This window comes from Phasianus colchicus, chromosome 6 (genome assembly GCF_987193195.1).
Source record: "Phasianus colchicus chromosome 6, bPhaCol1.hap1.1, whole genome shotgun sequence".
Lineage (NCBI taxonomy): Eukaryota > Metazoa > Chordata > Aves > Galliformes > Phasianidae > Phasianus > Phasianus colchicus.
The window spans coordinates 22,816,999-22,836,825 of record NC_143441.1 but is presented as its reverse complement, the minus strand read 5'-3'; the positions used below and the strand labels follow the sequence as shown (position 1 = coordinate 22,836,825).

At 43.3% G+C, this 19,827-nt stretch overlaps 1 protein-coding gene across 1 annotated transcript; it reads left to right on the top strand.

The window, feature by feature from the left end:
- The first annotated feature begins 9,874 nt into the window (after nt 1-9,874).
- On the top strand, nt 9,875-12,715 carry IL6 (interleukin 6). The gene is made up of 4 exons (XM_090142680.1): nt 9,875-10,321; nt 10,403-10,516; nt 10,643-10,789; nt 12,125-12,715. The coding sequence occupies exons 1-4, from the start codon at nt 10,046-10,048 to the stop codon at nt 12,314-12,316; spliced, it is 729 nt and encodes a 242-aa protein (XP_089998806.1). The 5' UTR covers nt 9,875-10,045; the 3' UTR covers nt 12,317-12,715.
- The last annotated feature ends 7,112 nt before the right edge of the window (nt 12,716-19,827 follow it).

Sequence of the window (19,827 nt, the reverse complement as noted above, 5' to 3'; positions counted from 1 at the left end):
GCAATGTGGGGAAAAGCAACAGGATGGATTTTGTTGGCCTCTTCCCAATCTTCTTGAAAACAGTGGCAAAAATCCCTTGGTACAGGAGTTGCTTGTATGAGATAATCTCCTATAATCTTTGAGAAATCTATGCATAGGAATAAATTCTAAAACATCCTAATTTGATACTCCATATTGAGCCAGTTTTACTTTGTAAGTTCAAACACAATCGTGAATAAAATCCCTGAAACTCTGTTCAAAACATACTGCAAATATTCTCCAGCAAGTTGAGTCAAAATTCTGAAAATATGTTCTAGCAGTCTAAACCAGACATAAACTCTTTCATCTGCTCAGTCCTTTACAAAATGCTCAGTCCTTTACAAAATCCTTACCAAAAAAAAAGACACAAGAAAAGCACTGCCAACAACAATAATCGTAGCCTTCTGTTGCAAATCAAAGATAAGACCACCAAGCTTAAAATTCAAATGATGTGGACGCTGCTATTTACCTAAGAGAAACGGTACCTACACGATATGAACTGTTAGAGAAAAAAGAGATTTCTCAGTAAACCAACTGGAATTAATACAATGCAAAAGACTGGAAAGTTATAAATTAGCAGAGAGAAATGAGAAACCATGAGAACGTGAATGGTTATTTGTAATAGGATAAGGTTAGTTTATTTACGTAAAACCAACTGTTTTCTATGCCTGAGCATGTTGTCTTATGTCAGAGTCTTTTGCCTGGTGCTTTCTTGCACAGTCTCTTGGAAAGATTTCATTTGTTTCCAGGAAACATGTAATGTATTCCTGCCACATTGCATAAAATTCTGCCTGAGAAAGAGGTATTTACATCTGCCAGTTCTGCTTACGCTGAGAAATGTATTCAAACTGAAGGTTTCAGTCAATATACCCTAAAAAAACACAAAACCTTTATCATAGCAATACCAGGTCCAGTGGGCATCCTCTTATGCTTCACTGCTGTGCAGACGTAGTGTCATCACCTGTGTAAGAGCACTCCCCAGAAACATGGGTCAAGCACCGATCTGCAGATCTTCTACATCTAAGAAAATACTGTGTAAATACTGTGAAAGAAGCTGGAGAAACAGACAGTTACAAGTTAGCAGTCAAAATGGGGCCCTCTGGTGAGTACTTAAGAACAATTCCAGGCCACTGAAGTGAAGTGCCTGAGGCCACTGCATGGCTCCTTTTAGAGCCAGGACTAAAATTTCCATTAGAAATGCCTCCCTGTACAGAGTTTCTCCACTACGAAGCAGAGTGTGATTACAGTAACAGCAGGGACAGGAGCAAATAGATTTCTCCTTGCTCTGAGTCTGTAAAAAAAGAGTGCTGAGTTTTTGGCAGCTGATGGAACTTGAACCCCAGAGCATTGCGAGTGCCCCAGGATGGCCAACCAGCTCCAGCTCCCCCCTCACTTCCCAGGGCAAGCTCCTATCACTGTCAGTAAAGCTGACATACAGTAAAGGTGGTAGTATACTGTACGATATATAGTGACTATGGTATAGATACAGATAGCACAGCTGGAGAAATCTGTCTTCTGCATCAGGCAGAGGAGAGTGATGTCACTGAGGACAGTATTCAAGATGACAAAGCTGTGGTTCAGAGAGGTGGTCATCGTGGCGTGTTAATTACCTACTTTCTGGATGCACTTAGTGATGACTGGACCTTGATGCCAGCAGTCTCTGGTCCCAAGGCACTTCTTCCTGAGCTGTAATACAGTGTTGCTACCAAGCTTCAGAAAAAGGGATGTCAGGACTGATGTTTCCCTGTTGTGAGTTGTTTCTTACCTTTCACCTGATACACTCAGCAAGTTAAGAAAGCTGGGCAGCTATCACAGCTGCCTGCAATTTAGAAACACAAGGAGCTATCCCTGTTCTTTAGAACATTTACAGATAAAACATCATATTTTCTATTTCATGTGAATCACTCCTGATTTTTTAAACTATTTTCTAAACTATCATTAAAGGATGATACAAAACTGCACTTCTTCTGCAAGGCTGCGTGATAGACTTTATTTATTGTAGTGTAACATAAGGATGCTTTTCATGTGTCCTTTTTCTTCCTCATTTGAAAATGGCTGTTGAGAAGTAAAGCAAGAAGCAAAAGAGAAAAAGAAAATATAAAAGAGCAGAGGTAGAATAATTACCCACACAGGTGGCTCCAAATAACTTTGTCAGTGTATTCCCAGGGAAAAAAAAAAAAAAAAACGTGTATATTCTCTGATGCTGATTGAATGTTATCCTGTGGCCTTTTCTGCCCATTCAAGGTTAATGCTACCTGAAATAGTCCACAGTGAATTGTCTGAAAGAAAGCCTCCCACAGGGACAGAGAGGAACATCCTAGGCAAAAGATCATTTGGGGGGAAAGAGACATCTGGGGGGAGCAAAAAGTATACCCATCAGTAGGGAAATAACAACAAACTTCAGGATTATCAAGAGACATTGTACTGTGGAACTGGGGATCTCTACAGAAGTGAGGAGCTTGCCAGGATGATTCAGACCACATTGAACAAATTAAAAGTGCTTCAAAAACTTACTTTTTAAAAACAGTATATTGGAAAAAATGTATTCTTTCTGTTAAATCCCCAGATAAATTTATTACAAAGCTTGTCACTCAGAAAAAGCTGGGGCTTCATTGCAGAACTATAAAACTTCATGCTCAGATTGTAGTATATGACCTTTTGTGATTGCACTCCTCTTGTTGCTCCAGGCTGTGTCAAGATTATTAGTGTTTACAGGGCTAGTTCAGAGGAAGAACTGGCAGAACAGGCAAAGTAACTTTGTCCCCTGGCAATGAAATGTCCCATGTCAATGGCAAGCAAAGGATTCCAAGCAGATGGCATCTGCAAGACAGTGTCAGGTTCATAATGTAATCAATAGAAATACTGCCATTGAGCTCTGTGTAAACAAATTCCATCCTTTTACAGTAATTTTATCATAAAGAAAATATAAAAAACTTTCCCCCAGTGTGACACTGATCTTTCACTTATGATAAGCAGATATTTTCCCCTGTGGCTGCTTCTCTAAAACAATACACAATATTTGCTCAATATACACATTGTAAGATAACTAAGAAATATGAAACAAAAAGTAAAGGAATTCCAAGAAAGCTAAAGGACCCTCCCACACACCACAAAATGTTATCTTTGTTTTTCTGACTTTTGGCAGGCCTTTTGCTCTGCAGAAGATCTTGGTAGACCAAAAAGCAGTGGAGGTTGCAGAGGGGCAGAATCACCTCCCTTGGCTGGTCACGTTAGATCACAGAACTGATCCCACTGAAACCCGTTTTTATTCAATTTCTTTGTTGGGTTGGTTTCCAACCAGATGCTTTCTCCAGCTGCTCAAATACCAACACCAACACATGTGGGGAACAGTGAGAAAAAGTGACTCGTGGCACAGGTTAAGCTACTGCATGACAGTGCCATTCTTTTTGGCAGTGGCTTTCCTACACCAATATCAACTCACAACATTTGTGGAACCACACGTGAAGCACCAGGCAGAAAGATTTCACTACATGGCATCTGGGCTGAGTGGGAAACATGGATAGAATCTAGCTGAAAAGCCCAGAACTGTCCAAGAAACACGGAATCTCCATGAAATCCTCTACCTGATTTTTAAAATTTCCTTTTAAAAATTTAGTTGAAAATTGAGTTTTAGAATGTAGCAATTTTATAATATGTATATAATATGAAACTTTGCACCAGAAATTTTGCATAGACAAATGCATAACACATAACAAAAATATTATTAAATGAAACACAATTAATGTACTGCTTCTTAAAAATAGCTGTAATTCTCAACAAAATCCTTCCTCTCTGTTCATGTTTACCAACTTTTGTTGAATTTACTGGAGTAAAGAAAATACATTTTGCCGTCAGGCATTTCTAAAGTGTAGGCACTTCATCCTGATATGCCCAGACATGCAGCATCAGAAGGCTGCCCGCAGAAATCCCAAAATCTGGGCATTTACAAATAGAAATGAGCAGCAGGGAGTGACGTTTGATGCTGCAGAGCTAAGGTACAAAGATGACTAGGGAGATACCCAACATGTTCCCTCTCCACACCAAATCTGTCACTGTCACATGCCACTTCAGGCACAGGGGAGAGATGGGGTTTTTCAGATTCCAATCGTTCATCTAGAGTGCTTCTGTTTTTTGTGTGGGTTTTAGGTTATTTTCTTTTGGTTTCACATGTATTTTTGAAACCAACAGGGAAATCGCTGTGTTCAAGACAAGTGATACCCTGGGACTTTACGCTAAGCAGCACCTAACTGGGGCAGGAAGAGCTGTGGTGTTCCCATGAGAGAGGCTAAGTGAGAAACTGTTCAACAAACCATGAGGAACAGTTGCATCAACCAAAAAGAAACTCCGAGGAAAGGAGCGTTTCCCCTTCAGAAAGCAGGCACCTCTCTCAGGTAGCCAAGATCCTGCTCTGGGGAAGATCCAGCACCCAACCTCTGCTGGGTTTGGGAGTACAGACCAGTTCCTCCCAAAACACATGGGACGAACTATGGAAGAAGCAAAGACAATACGATGGGCCTCCACATCTGCCTAGGCTTACCCAAGAACTCTGAGGTCACAGCACTTCTTGGGATTCACTTTCTATTTTCGCCCAGGGGCCAGACTACTTCTGCTATTTGTTGGGGCAAACGTTGCCTGGAATCCAGGCCAGCCCACCAGGGCAGCACAGCTCCCGACCTCTTCCATCTTAAGAAAAATTGCTCACTTGAAGAGGAGAGAATGGAAAATGTTTTGGCCAAGATTATTTTTAGGGGTTGGAGAACTTTCCTGTAAAGTAGTAAATCTGGGTTCCCAACCCCTTTACATATGGAATAATATGATTCACATCTCCCACACATCCTGATTGAGCAATTTAAACAAAATACATCAGGCTCTCTAATTAGCTGATTGGTAGAAATATCTGCTTGGGCCTAGACCACTTGAACCTTCTGGTGATTTGGACCAAAGTCCTTAGAACCAGTCTGGCCCTCCAGGATGCTTCTGCTTCAATAGTAGCAATGTGGGAAAAGACAGATTCAACACAATTACAATTACAGATTCAACACAACCTCTTAATCCTTGCTGTTATATCTTTTTGACATGCAATTACTAAGTAAGTTCCCTATAAAAATTTCAGTATAGAACAATAAAGGACTTTGCTAAAACGTGCACAGAAAAAGAAAGACCAAAAAAAACCAACACTTAAGGCAATTTCTGAGCAATGATTTTCGGATTTCTTGGCAGGACCATAAGACCAAATGTACACTTATAGCAGCAAATTCTCTGGTAGCTCCCCGGTATCACTACAGGATCCTTGAGCTACAGAACATTTATGAAAACCACACTACCATTTCTGCAGGTGTGTAATGTGTTTTGTTTTTCTGGTTACTCATCTCCTAAGAAAAATTTCCAACACACATAAATTGTCATTGAAACACTCTCTCCAAAAAGAATGCCTTGCATGATCCTGGCAATGGAATTATGATACTTTTGTCATTGGCCCTGTAAAGCATACCATCTTCTTGTATCACAGGTAATGCTCCAGGTTGACAGTTGGTGTGTCTCATTACACTCAAGTGGGATAACAATTACATCAGTGTCCACTTCAGCCATCTTCCCATTCTTCCGGAACTGGACAAGATTTGGTATGCATTCACAAATGTGATTGCTTCCTAGACAAACATTGATATTGCTTGGTTTTCCTTCGCTGTTGAGCAAGCTCCCTGGAGGGAGACCTTGCCTTTTGAAGATTTTGTAAAATACAATCTAAATCTGAGGTACTATGTTAAAACATGACATTCATACCTCCCATATGCTGACTCCTCAATGCGTTCTCTTTCCAGCTTTGTCATCTTCCCCGATGACTGAAAAACCTCCCTCTTCTCCTTTGTCATACAACTTCTTCAAACTTCATCTTTCACGCTTAAAAAGGAACAAGGAAGTTCCTTAAACGCAAGTGGAACTTTCAGCCATTTTGTTTTTAAAAGGAGACAGAGACTTTCTATTTTCGTGCTGCATGGCAATAGAGGCATAGTAACAGCTGCTTCCCACTCATGAGGAAGGGCTGTGGAATCGCACCCCACTGGCATTTACTGGTACACCCATAGCAGTTAATTACTCCTGGTGCAAGTCTACTTTCCCTGATGAGTGCTGTGTTAATCCCATTACAGTATACAAATGGATACTTGCTTGCAATATCTTTGATTTGACAGGGATGTGTCTACTCGGAGTGATATGTGGCATTCAGATAGTCCCCAACGATAGTTCTCTCCAGAGCTTGGTGTATCAGCCATCATGGTGGTTGACTAGAGAAGACCATGGCAGGATATCTCAAGACTAACCAGATAAGGCTGAAAATTGGAACATAAATTAAAACAAACTACAAATATTTCCTCTAGACTTCTACTTTAGCCTAAGGCATGGAAATTCACAGTATTTGCATACGATATGCTTGAGGAGAAATTTAAGTCTGTTACTACATATCCTAGTCTTGTTTAAAAATGATGCAAGCCTGCCTGTAGGGAAAAAAAATGAGCAATCCCCAGAGTTTTTCACAAAAAAAAATCCCCAGATATCTGTGTGGTTCCTTGCTGGCTAACAACCAACAGAGAACCAAAGACTTTGCAACATAGCAATAGTAAAGGGCTGATTGTTCAGGGTGCCAGTACTCCTGGGAGTCATGTGCAGGTCCACAAAGCAGTTTTTGGTTATGAGAAACATGAACACGGTATCTTAGCATCTTGCCCAATATGTTCATTTCAAGTACAGTGCAGGGACATTTGGTTTCACTCTCACCTATTGTTGGAGCTGGTAGTGTCCTTCTACTTGGAAACATTTGGGGCAAAAAAGTTTGTTTTCTGAAGCCCGGGATTTTTTATGCAGACTGTTGAAGATGGTAATACTACTGTGAATGAGAGACACATAAGCACTCACAAATACTGTAATTTCAGCAAATGCTGAATACAATGAACCTTAAAAAGAAAGGAGTTGTAAAATGGATGATGTGTTTGTATATCTTGATGGACAACAGAAATCCCATCTTGCACAGAGCTATAGGAACTTAAGATCTTATTAACAGTTTTGAGGGTATCCACTGAAAGCATGCCGGAGGAGCTGGACATCAGCTTTATACCTCACTCATGACATTTAACGTTATTTCATTTAGTCATTGTTATGATTCCACTTAAATAGTCCACCAGCAGCTGGCATTTTCTTCCACACATGAACTAAACTTTTACAGCAGACCATTACATTTTAGTCATATTCCTTCTCCTGTTGCAAACACTACAGCCCAAAGAAGCAATCTCTGATCGAGCATTAGTGGTTTGCATTCATACTGCAGAATATTGAAGACTACTAGAAAGGAAAAACACCAATAAATCAGAGTGAAACATACCACAAACTTAATAATCCTCTTTCTTTATTCAAAATCTTAATTTTTTCTATGCAGGATGGCCACGTATATGCAGCCAGCTGGCTTGCAGCACTAAGCACTGAGCAGCACTGGGCCTTACCTCAGCCCATGGTGGGGGTCCTCACAGGCCCTCATCTGACAGCCAACAGAAGAGGGGCGATGCATTTTGACCAAAACAGCTCTGCAGTCTGCTAAGCTCTTCGGTGGCAAAGCATTTACCCCGATGGTCTCACCCATCTTACCTGAAAACAGCCTCCTGCTTGCAAATCTCCCTGGTTATCAGGAGCAGAAGTGGCACGGGCTTGCTTACACCCACAGCAATTTTTTGAGTCTAGGAGTTACCATACTGATGCTAGAAGTTGAGCATTCAACAGGTGGCATTATCCTGGATTGGCTCTCTGGCTATGAATTCATCCCTGACTGTAGTTAGGAGTAGTTCTCATGTGCAGAGAGTCTGAGAGAAGAGGTTTTTTACAGCATTCATAATTGGCCTCTCTGTTCCCATAGAGCTTTACAGTAGTAAGATATACCTCTATCTAGAAATTATGTCCTACAGTCTCAGTAATTGTGCTTGTACATATTAAAGTCCCAACAGTCCCATGTCCTGATGCACAGTTAACTGATGACCCAGCACTGCTTGTCCAGGGCTTACTGCTTTCTGAACAAGGTGATGAAGCAGCTTAGCTCAGAGCAATATAGATCAGACTAAGTAAGTCCTTTAAGTCCATCACAAACTTTAAACATTCCTATAGATAGATCAGTGCAAATTATTTATTTTAAATGCAGTACCAGAGAGAAAAGGGGAAAAAGTGGAGAGAGAGAGGAGGGAGGGAGATTTTCTATAAGAAAATAAATGCAGTACTAGCAGAAGTGTGAATTCAGGTTCCTCCTTCTCTTGAATGCCACGTAAGGCATTCACGAGCATCTGCCATGGTGTATGCAAGGATGCTCAGCACTTCTGAAGTCATGCACACACCCAGACAGAAAGAGCAAACAAACAAAAAATAAAGTAAGGGACAGCAATGGCAGAGGGTTTGGGAGCTTTAAGATGAGAAACAACAATTGAAATTTCATTTTATTTCACTTTGAAGGTTTAATCAAACACACTAGCAAGACTAGAGAAGCTGGGCTGTTTGCAGAAAGCAGAACATGAGCCATGCAGAACTGGAAAGAAAGAGCTCTCTGTGTGCTATCACACATAGAAAGTGGGAGGCAGGAGCTCCCCTCCTGCTGCATTTGCTCCTGGTGGTATGAGAAGGCAAAACCTGGGCTCACCTTGTCGGGTTGTTCCTGCCCTTTGGCACCTTGCAGCTGGACCCATTCATTTGGTGTTGGCCAAACTTGCTGCTGGCTGTGTGCTTTATTCCTGTGGTTCGTACCACAGCTCTGGCTGGGGAGAACACAACAGAATATAATTGCTATTGCTCAGGGAGCCAGGCACATGCTGATGGCAGCTACTGAAAGTCACTGTGTTGCTTGCAATTCAGTGCTAATATATCCCAAGTGGGCAAAATTACTACAGCTGCTTTTGTGCTGTGGGCAGAATGGGACATTGCATGAACAGTGGTATTCGGCCTCTTTCCCGAGACGCTCTATCCAGACTTTCTGGAGCTGCCAACATCTGGCTTCTTTACAAAGCAGAGTCTGAGAGAGGACATCCTACCTCAATTCCTGTGTCCCTGTGCCCCATGTTATGCCCTCCCCAGTTCTTTCTCTGTTCTTTCCTGCTTGGCAAAATCAGACGGTGACACTTCCAAAGCCAACTAGCAGCACGCCCTGAGCAGCTTGCCCCAGCCCATGGTAGCCTGTGCCTGAGTTGAATGGGTTCGCTCATTCTGGGCAAAGAATCCCTCAGCAAAATGCCAAAATTCCCAGCACCCCTCCCTGTGTGGCGAAGGAGATAAGGCTGCAGATAGCAGGTAAATAACTGCGTGGCATTTCCTGCGCCTGCTGCCCCAGGGAGCCCTGGGTGCTGACCTTCCTCCACCGCTGTGTGCTGGAAACACCGGGGCGATGGGACGTGCCCAGGCGTGGTTCATAGAAAGGTGTGCGTGTGACAACGTGGGCATGTGCAGCAGCTGAACAGAGGGCATCCAGTTTCATGTTTATAAGTAATAAAAACAGAGCGAATGGAAATAGAACACAAGTAGAAAGAATTTCTAACATTCTTAAAAACGAGAATAAATATCATAATGAATAAAAGTAGTGAAAACATGTATCAGTGTATAAAACGTATAAAGCACAATAAAACATAAGTCACGTCACGCCTGTGTGCAGGTACGGGGCTCTCCGGGCGGCTGCCGTGCCCACCTCCCGCCCCGACCCCCGGTCGAGGCCAGGTGAGCGGCGGCGCGGCCCGCAAGGAGTTACGGAAGGGGAGGAAAAATGACTTCATGCCTTTGCCTGGCCCGGCTCGCCTCCCCCTCCGGCCCCGTTTCACAATCCCATTGCTCTCGGACGGGCCGAGTGAGCGCTGTGTCAAACCCAGCGCAAGCACAGGGCACACACCCCCGTGTTCTCACGCCGGATTTTCCCGGACCATGAATAATCTCGAAGCCCCCTCGATAAATACACGTTCAGGGATGCCCGGAGCTCATTCGATCCGCCAGCCTCCCCGACGAGCAGAGAAGCCGCACCATGAACTTCACCGAGAGCTGCGAGGCGACGGGACGGCGGCCGGGGAGCGCCGGGAGCCGCAGCCGGAGTGCGCCCCGTCCCGGCCCCGCCGCGCTGCTGCTGCTGCTGCTGCCGCCGCTGCTGCTGCCGCCCGCCGCCGCCGCCCCGCTGCCCGCCGCCGCCGACTCGTCCGGGGAGGCCGGGCTGGAGGAGGAGGCGGGGGCGCGACGGGCGCTCCCCGACTGCGAGTCGCTGGCCTGGCTGCTGCACAGCCGCGCCGCCCGGCTGCAGGACGAGGTGGGTACGGGGCCGCGGCGGGGGACCCGCGGGCTGTCCCGGGGCTCGGACGCGACGGCAGCTCTCGGTGTCTCTCCGCAGATGTGCGAGAAGTTCTCCGTCTGCGAGAACAGCATGGAGATGCTCGTCCGGAACAACCTCAACCTGCCCAAGGTGACGGAGGAGGACGGCTGCCTGCTCGCCGGCTTCGACGAGGCAAGGAACCGCTCCGCTCCTTCCACTGGGCAGCCTTCGGCCCACCCAACCCGAGCGCCGCTGAATTCAGCGCGACGTGCCGGGAACCCCGAACTGCTGCTGATGTTCTCACTTTTCTCTCCGCAGGAGAAATGTCTGAGGAAGCTCTCCAGCGGCCTGTTCGCCTTTCAGACCTACCTGGAATTCATTCAAGAAACTTTTGCTAGCGAAAAGCAGAATGTCGAATCGCTGTGCTACGGCACAAAGCACCTGGCGACCACGATCCGGCAGATGGTGAGTCGGTGTGCAGGGCGCTGCCACGGCCGCTGGGACGTGCAGTGATGTGCAGTCAAGAATAGGTGCTGCCCGAGGCTGAGCATTTCCCGCTGTTACTTGTCCCGTCAGCAGCAGGTGCTGGCTGCCTATGCTGCTTTCCCTTATGACTAATTTTCAAGTTTTACAGGCTCGTGTTCTGTACTCTTCTTCCAACTTTCTGTTTCCATTCCTTCCTTCCAGACAACAATCAAACTCATCAGACACCTTTAAAAACAACGTTCTCAGGCACTCTTCTCAGAGCTGCAGTTTGGTCCCAGCCTCAGTGCTGGGACCACTGTGAAGTACAGTAACTTTGAAACCTCACAGCAATAACTGCAGATAAAAACAGCTGATTTTCTTTCAGTTTGGTGAATGGAACGATAACCACTTCTGACTGCTGTTTTCTGTGTTTTGGAGTGCTTTAAAAGATCACACTTCAAAACTGGCTTCATTCCTGCAGCACTTACTCATACCCATAACCCTTCCCTTCCTATAACCCTTCCTACTTTGTCAGCAGTGAAACTATGGGTGAGTGAGGGCTACCCAGGTGAGGGGGAACTAAGAACTGCAGAGCTCTCTGGCTGTGATTCCCCGCCAGGTGTTTTCAGCACCTGAGAAGGGCATTGTGTGCTTTTTCTATCACGCTTTTTTATGTTCCTCATTCTTTAAGTGAAAGGGAGCTGGACTGCTTTTTTCACACTGTATTTGCTAAGAATAATAGTCCTGGCTTAAGGCAGCTACCGGCTTCAAACTTGATATATTGTTTGTATAAAGTTTGTTCAAGGGCTGGGTGAGACTGGCCTTCTGTGGAATGAGGGCTGAGGCAGTCAGAGCAGGTGGCACAAAACAGAGCGGGCACTCGGAGCTCTGTGCTTGTAGGGACTGTTGAGATTTTGAGAAAATCAGCTTTGGCTTGCAGGGTGGAAACGTCTTTATGAAAGCAGTCCATGTAAGGCTGTTTGAGATGGGAATGGGGCAGGTGGAGACAATCTGCTACTTGTGCTCCAGTCCATCCATTAGCAAACTCCCTGTTTGGATACCTAACCCACTTGTGAGTGAGGATGGAGCAGCCAGTATGGTTTAGGCTGAGCCACATCCCATGTCCCCAGCCAGCACACGGGAGCAGACACTGTGGGCACTTTGGGCTGGGCCGACACAACAAGCGTTAGTCGGAATTCTGGAAAAGCAGGGATAGGTGTACCTCAAAACCTACCGCAGAGGTGGGGCTGCCGGCAGCTGTACGGAGAGGAGGGGGACGAAGCTGGGTGGAACACAGCTTCCCTACAGTCTGACTCAACATTCTGTTTCCCACAGGTGATAAATCCCGATGAAGTGGTCATCCCAGACTCAGCCACCCAGAAATCCCTCCTCGCCAAGCTGAAGTCAGATAAGGCTTGGATAGAGAAAATCACCACGCACCTCATCCTCCGAGACTTTACTTCGTTTATGGAGAAGACCGTGAGGGCCGTGCGCTATTTGAAAAACACCAGGAGTTTCAGTGCCTGAATGTTTTAGTTCGGGCGCAGTCCTGTTACCGATCTGTCACGTGGCAGATGGCAGTGTTGTTCCGTTTCAGGAACCAGGTAGTAACAATGGTTTGCATTTATAGACATTCTCATTTCCTTCTAGGAACCTATTTATTGTATTTAAAATATTTATTCTTTTCTAATGTTTTCTATTTATATGAAATATTTTCAATATTTAGAAATAACTTAAGCAAAACACCTGTTTCATTCTTACGGTACTATTCAGAATATCAACTTATTTATTACGTATTCAATGCCAAGGAAAATGTCCAAAGCCAGACTGTTGTATAACTTATGCTTTTAAAATATTTGAGAGATTGTATTTTTTATCTATTTATATTTTTTAAACAAATAAAAGCTCACTGGAAAAAAAAAAAAACACCCTGTCTGTCTGACCTGTTTGAATTTTAAATAAGACTGAAGAGCTCCACTGTATCCAGCGTTTGATGCCCGGAATTATCAAAATAACCCTTTTATATAATGTAAAATTAAACCAGCTATCTATGAAGGCTGCTCCAAAAGTAATGCCTCCTATTTCATTATGTCAGTCCACTACGTCAAAAGTGGATGTTGGTGGTATGGCAGCAGAGGTTGAACCTTCCCATCAATATCCCATTACATGTTGTTGTGTGACAGATGGCAGCAGAGGGAACAGCCTGACAGAATGGCATCTGTCATGGAAGTGAGGATGAAGCAGAGGCGTGCCATTGAATCCCTCCATGCAGAAAGAATGGCACCTACTGATATTCATCAACGCTTGCTGAATGTTTGTGGAGTGAAAAGTGGATGAGGGCACAGTGAGGCAGTGCGTGGTGTGTTTCAGCAATGGCAACAGCAATGTGAAAGACAAGCCATGTTTCAGACAGTCAATGCACAGCTTTCACTCTACAAAATGAAGAAAGTCTTGATCAGCTCATCCACATGCATTGGCTAATGGTGTGGCTACACTGAAATATAATGTTTTGTAACTGAGAATTCGCTCTACAAAATAGTGTTGTTGTGCTCTTTGTTGTAGTTTCCATGGAAATATATGGAAGACATAACACTTTCAAAGTGACCTACACAGGGCATCTATACATACATACGCAGACAGCACAATCAACATACAGTTCTTAAAATTGTATGCAACGTACACAGATGTACTGTACATGAGTATGTACTTCACTGCATGCACAGCAGTACAAGCATGAATAAAGCATCACTGCTCTCAAAAAACAAATGAATGAGTTCTTTATATTTAACATAGAACACTCCATGAACCTGTAAATGAATTTAAGTAAATGCTTAAAAGTCAAGCAATCTAATTAAAACAAACAATATGGTCAGATACCAAATTAACAAGTTTGATTTTATCATATGATGAGACACTGCTGTCTTCTAAGGGAATTCTCCAAATTGGATTAAACATCTGAGACAGAAGAGATTTAGGTGAGATCTTAGGAGGAAGTTTTTCACCCAGATGGTGGTGACACACTGGAACAGGTTGCCCGAGGAGGCTGTGGATGCCCCATCCCTGGAGGCATTCAAGGCCAGGCTGAATGTGGCTCTGGGCAGCCTGGTCTGGTGGTTGGCGACCCTGCACGCAGCAAGGGGATTGAAACTAGATGATTCTGTGTTCTTCTCCCTTTCTCCTAAGAAGTGAAAAAAAATCTTAGGTTCTTTCCCCAGGTGGGAGGAATTGACATATTGTTGCAGCAATGTCAGTGACTCTTGGGATCTAATTCATCTGTCACAGAGCATGAATGCAAGTCACTGAGCAATGCAGAGGTAAAAATAGGTCCTTAGATTGAGTACCAAACCACTGAAATATTCCTTAGCTCTATCACCTCCTTTGTTGTGGCTGTGAACATGCTCATATACCCAAACTTAGAGGAATTTCAGCTCATAGCACACACAAAGGATGGGCTCCGTTGAGCCTTGTTCTTTCAGCGTGAACAGCAGAACATTAATTACTCTCTCTGGAGCAGCACAATGAAGAGATGAAAGGTATGCTCTGGAATGTGGATAAGGATGTCAGTAAACTCTTCTCTTCCTCTGAGCGATCTTCTGATCGTCCACACAGACATTCCACTGCTGGGGATGCCAAAACAGTGAGCAGTCAGCTCACAGCCTGCATCTCAGAGGCTCAAAACAAAGCAAAGTGCAATTGCTTTGCCCAATATGGTAAAACCATAGGCTCAAATTGTGCAACGCCACAGGAAAGAATGAAGAGACCTCAAAGCGGTCATTTTCAAGAAGTCTGTGGTGAGTGAGATTTTCTTGCAAGACAGAAGATAGAGCTTTAGTTGTCCTGCATGTGGTCTAAGAGACATAAAATCATAGAACCAAAATACAAAGTCTGCTTGGTTTTTTCACAGCTTACCTTGGCAGAGATTTTCTTAGTGACTACTTGGTGAGAGAGCATTCTGGCACCTACCTTGTCTGTGACAGCTATGGGAAAGCTATGAGAATGACTAAATCATTTTGCTCTTTGTGAGTAATATGCAACAATCTATCTTAAAGCTACTGGGCTGCAGGCTTGCATGCACGTGACTTGGAGAAGGAAATAAGGTATTTGAATCTGTTCTGGTCTTGATGAAATTCTAGAGTATCTTCAGTATGAATTCAGTAAGTGTCTTTAAAAATATAAAGTTCTCTGACTGAGGTAATGTATTACCACCAAGGATCTCAATCTTGCTCCCTCTTAGCTACAGATAAGGGCTTGGATAGCAGCTATGAAAAGCACAGTCTATTCACAAGTACAGTATGAATCACACTGCCTCTGATTCACACAGGAGACCTCAGTGGGGATCCCGAGTTGGACCCTTTAAGCACTGTATTACTGTGACAGTAGCAGGGAACAAAACAAACAAAAAACCAGAAACATTTTGTCTCACCTCTACCAGCAGAGGTGATGGATTGCCTAAGATCATTCTTAGTTACTGTGTACACTTCAGCTAAACAAACTCACTCTTCGGATTGAACTCCTTGAATTGCGGGACGCATCTGAACTGCAGAGCAGTGAAATTTCACACAACAGACTGAGGAATACCCACATTTCCCAGAGCCACCCTTCAGCTGGTGGCTGCCTAAGCAGTCCAGCATTCCAGTAAAGGTGTAAATGTTACTACATTTTGGGATGTAAGAGACAGCAAAGATCGCTGCTTACTGGATGGGAAGGTCAACCTCAAGTTTTTCCTGGTGGGAAGAGGATCACTGATGCTGCTGATGCAGCTGCTGAGTTGCCACCATTTCATCTGCAGTTCCTCCACAGACACCTCCATAGAACCATGGAATCATGTAGGTTGGAAATGACCCTTAATTCAGCCATGAACCTGAACTACCAAGTCCCACCACTAACCATGTCCTTCAGTGCTACATCCACACATCTCTTAAACACCTCCAGGGATGGGGACATAACCATTTCCCTGGTCAGCCTGTTCCAATGCCTGATCAATGTCTTCATGAAAAGATCCTTCCTAATGTCCAATTTAAGCCTGCTCTTAAGCAGAAAGTACAACAGATTCTTGAAAGAGTCTGTCTCCATTTCTCATACCTTTGCTGACATTAATAAAGGCTGATGACTGCGAGGTTAGCAAGACAGAGCTGGTGCTACAGAGGTGGAGAAGCTACAATACCAACAGATCTGATGAGTAGTGAGCCACCAGATGAGCTCAGCAAACTTGTGAAACTTCCCTTGACTTTTGCACTGTTACTTGCATCTAATAATTTTTCAGCATTCAGCTCACGTGATGAAATGGCAGAAAGGTGAATATACAACAGTACATATCAAAGTCAGATCCTAAAGTTCCAGAACTGCTGCTGAATATATATACTATTACAAACCTTGGGTATTTGATAGGAAACTTTCTTTAAACCTTTGCTTTTCAAGTTGAATGATTAAACAGAATTTCACTGAGAGATCTGAAATTGTTTTCTTCTTCCCGATAAGAGGAAAAATAAAACAAACACTCTCACACAGAAAATATGATCTCTGTAGACTCCAACACCAAAATACAATTTCCTCCCCAAAGTTTTCACCAAATAAACTAATTCCTACACTTTCAACACATTTACCCAAACCTCAGTACACTTTCAAGGCTGACTTTGGGGGCTATAAAACAACACAGTAGAGCAATATTAACAGATATCATTCTAAACGCTGCATGATATAAATAGGGCCAGAATGATGAACACACAAAATTATATCAACAGTTTTATTACCTGAGAGAATCCCTGCTGCTGTGCACACACACACAAAAGTAAAATCACGTATGGAGAGTTCCAAGTCCATTCCTCAGCTTAGACGAACTGCCTGCTACGGCACCACTGGCACACAGCAACTGTCCTTGCCTCTTCTTACACTTTCATTAATAACTCTGGTAGAGATGTAGAGGAAAAAGGGACCACTCCTTGATCAAACCCGTGGATCCCACATTACCATGTGTTAACAAACATGATGAAGTTCGAAGATGTTCCTCAAGTTCCAAGTGCCATACCCCTCCTGCTCACATGGCTCAGTGGCCTGGCACTGGGCTATAAGAAAACAGAATTTGTAAGAAGGGAGACTGTTTAGGATGAAGGCAGACGTACAGAGGATCTTCCAGTCTTGCTGAGAAAGACCTGTTTTCCAGTTACTGTGCCATGAATTGCACCATTTGGGAAGCTTCTATGAGAATAAAGTGGATCCAGAGAAATCACGTGGCAATGTAATTGCAAATCCATGTTTACCTAATTTCCCAGGTCAGTAACTGCTCACCGCTTTGCACTTGCTTTATCTAATTTTTGATGAAAACTTGATTTCTTAATTGCAAGAAAATATGAGTAAATCCTCTTTTTCACTTAGCAGACTTGCATCTCCTCTGCCTTACCCATTCCCTAATCCTGAATTAATATAAACATAATCAAGAAACAATGCATGTAAGCCACAAAGAGTTACTGCACCACATACCATCATGGAAAACTATTTAGAAATTGCAATTAAATAGTCTGTTTTAAAAAGTAAATTAGTCATACGACATTAAACCAGGATGTGGTTTTTACTCCTGCGGCGAGAACAGATGTAATGAGCTTTTATTTCCAAAAGTCATCGTTGGTATCATCATAGCTTAAATTCCAACTCCATAATGAGGTGTTTCCAAAAATACCCAGATTGTTTTAGCAAATTTTCCTGTTAAAAATGTGTTAGATCCCTGTTTCATTAACATGATGCAATAAAAGCATGGAAAGCATTGTCATCTACAGCCATCTTGCTGCACAGACAAGAAGCAATGGTTTTAGATACAGCCAACATGTGGGCCTGTTGTTACAAAATTATGAAAGTTGCTTTGGTTTGCAGTGTTTACATGTTTGAAAACCATATGATAAAAACTTTGAGTTTTACTGATGACTTAATTAGGAGACCAAAATTACCACACATCAAGACCAGAACAGCCCCCAAACTCACAAACTCCCCAAGCACAACACACCAAGCACCTCAGAACTCCGCTGCTCCTTGTCTGATGTGCATATGTCTTTTTTTTTTTCATCTCACGTATTTCACTTCCACTTCCATTTCACTTCCACTTCCAAAAATCTTGTCAGCATTTCCTTCTTTTATCATCTTCTGATCAATCTTTGTCTTAGAATCATAGAACCATAGAATCATAAAATCACAAGGTTGGAAACGACCTGCAAAATCATCTAGTCCAACCATCCTCCCATCACCACTGCTACCACAAGCACTAAACCATACCTCGCAGCTCCTCATCCAGATGCCTCTTGAACACTGCCAGGAACGGTGACTCTTCTTTTTTTCTCCCAGAACCTAAGATTTTTTTCTTGTTTTTCTTTTAGTTCCTTTAACTGCAGCCTAATGTCTCAATCCCCATTCATTCTGTTAGTGTGACAGAGAACGAGATATACAGAAGACAGGACACCGCAGCACTCCCTGCCCACCATGCCTTCCCAATACCCCACTAGTGCTTCACATGCAGCCTGGCTACCAGAGGAGAAAGTTCTTCGTCCCTGGCTTCTTCTTAGCTGCTCTCCTCAGACACCAATCTCAGGTGACACCATTACCTTGTGTCACCCTTACAGAAAGAGGCAACAGGAGCACCTTCTGGCATGGAGAAATGTTCCCTTCCTCATGTGTGAGGAGATGAGGTACAGCACATTCTTCTAACATTAATATCCCCGTGCTGCCTTCATATTTGGTAAGCAGCACAGTGAGCTACAGCAACTTTTGGTCCTCCTACAACTGGCCCAGGCAAAAATGTTCCCAAGCATAAACGTGAGTTCAGCTGTGGAATTCAGAGTATGCTTCTCAGTAACCTACCATCATTGACTTCATTCCAAATCAGAGCTCACAGTGGTCTCAAAGGAGTGCGCCATAAGCCTCATTACTGAAAAGAATCTCTGCTTGGCTACAGAAGCCACTGATTCACTCGACAGAGATTTACTGATCAACAGAGTGAAGCGGGAATTTGAACAGTGAAAGGTTCTGTGCTAATGACTTTCCAGAACCATATCTGGTTTTTTAAAAGAACAATAACTGCATCCAGTTAGCAATAGAGAACGACAAAAGTTTGCCATCTGATGTACTTAAAGTGAAATTCTGAACGTAAGGATTGCAGTATTTATCCAATAATTCCAGATCTTAAAATAAGCTGAACTGCAACTACTTATACAGGAAATTTTCAGCAGTGAATCCAGTCTGTGCTCAATATATCCATGCTTACGTGTACACTTTTCTTAAAAGAGACAAGAACAGTTCCCAATTCTCTGCCTATTGCCAAATACTACAATTCTTGGCAAGCACAGAGCAACCATGTGGTGGTTAAGACCCACAAACCACATCCGCAAATGTCTGACACTGGATAGAACATGAGAAATACACTTTTGCAGGTGTTTTGGTACATACACAGTTGCATTTTGAGTAGCCTTGTGGAATGCCAAAGTCGATTTTGAGATATCCATGTTATTTTGCACTGAACAGCTTCTCTCTTAATATTGAATATCTAAGGTTATGCCAACAGATTCAGTAAAAGGAAATCATTCCTGATCATGATCAAAGCCACCATCAGATTATTTCATCCTCACTGTAACAGGCTCAGTGAAGAAAAAGGGCTCTGAATTTCAAGGCCTTCCATAATTAAAGACATACTTGCAGTTAAATTATTCTCAAGTTACCATTAGAAAAGCTGCAATATCAACAGGAAACAGGATCACAAAAGTGTTCTGCATTCAGAACTTGCTCTTTGCCCATCAGCAATCGGTCATCATCTGCTATTCCACCATTCTGTGACATTTAATTATCATGATCAATTGGACTTTAAGGAACATGCTGGTTTATGTTACCTGAGCTTCCCCATCTCTTACTTTTTTTTTTCCTTTTAATTCTTGTCTTTTAATTTATTTCTTCTCTTGGCTCATTTCTCATTTTTTCTCCATTTCTCCTAAGCATTTTACCATGACTTCCAATAGCAGATGAGAAACTGAGGCATCTCCTAACTCACCACTCAGTGTACAAAC

Coding starts and splice junctions, on each gene's coding strand:
- IL6 (XM_090142680.1), top strand. CDS start 10,046: ATGAACTTCACCGAGAGCTGCGAGGCGACGGGACGGCGGCCGGGGAGC. Junction 10,322..10,402: donor CCGCCCGGCTGCAGGACGAG/GTGGGTACGGGG, acceptor GTCTCTCCGCAG/ATGTGCGAGAAGTTCTCCGT. Junction 10,790..12,124: donor CGACCACGATCCGGCAGATG/GTGAGTCGGTGT, acceptor TGTTTCCCACAG/GTGATAAATCCCGATGAAGT.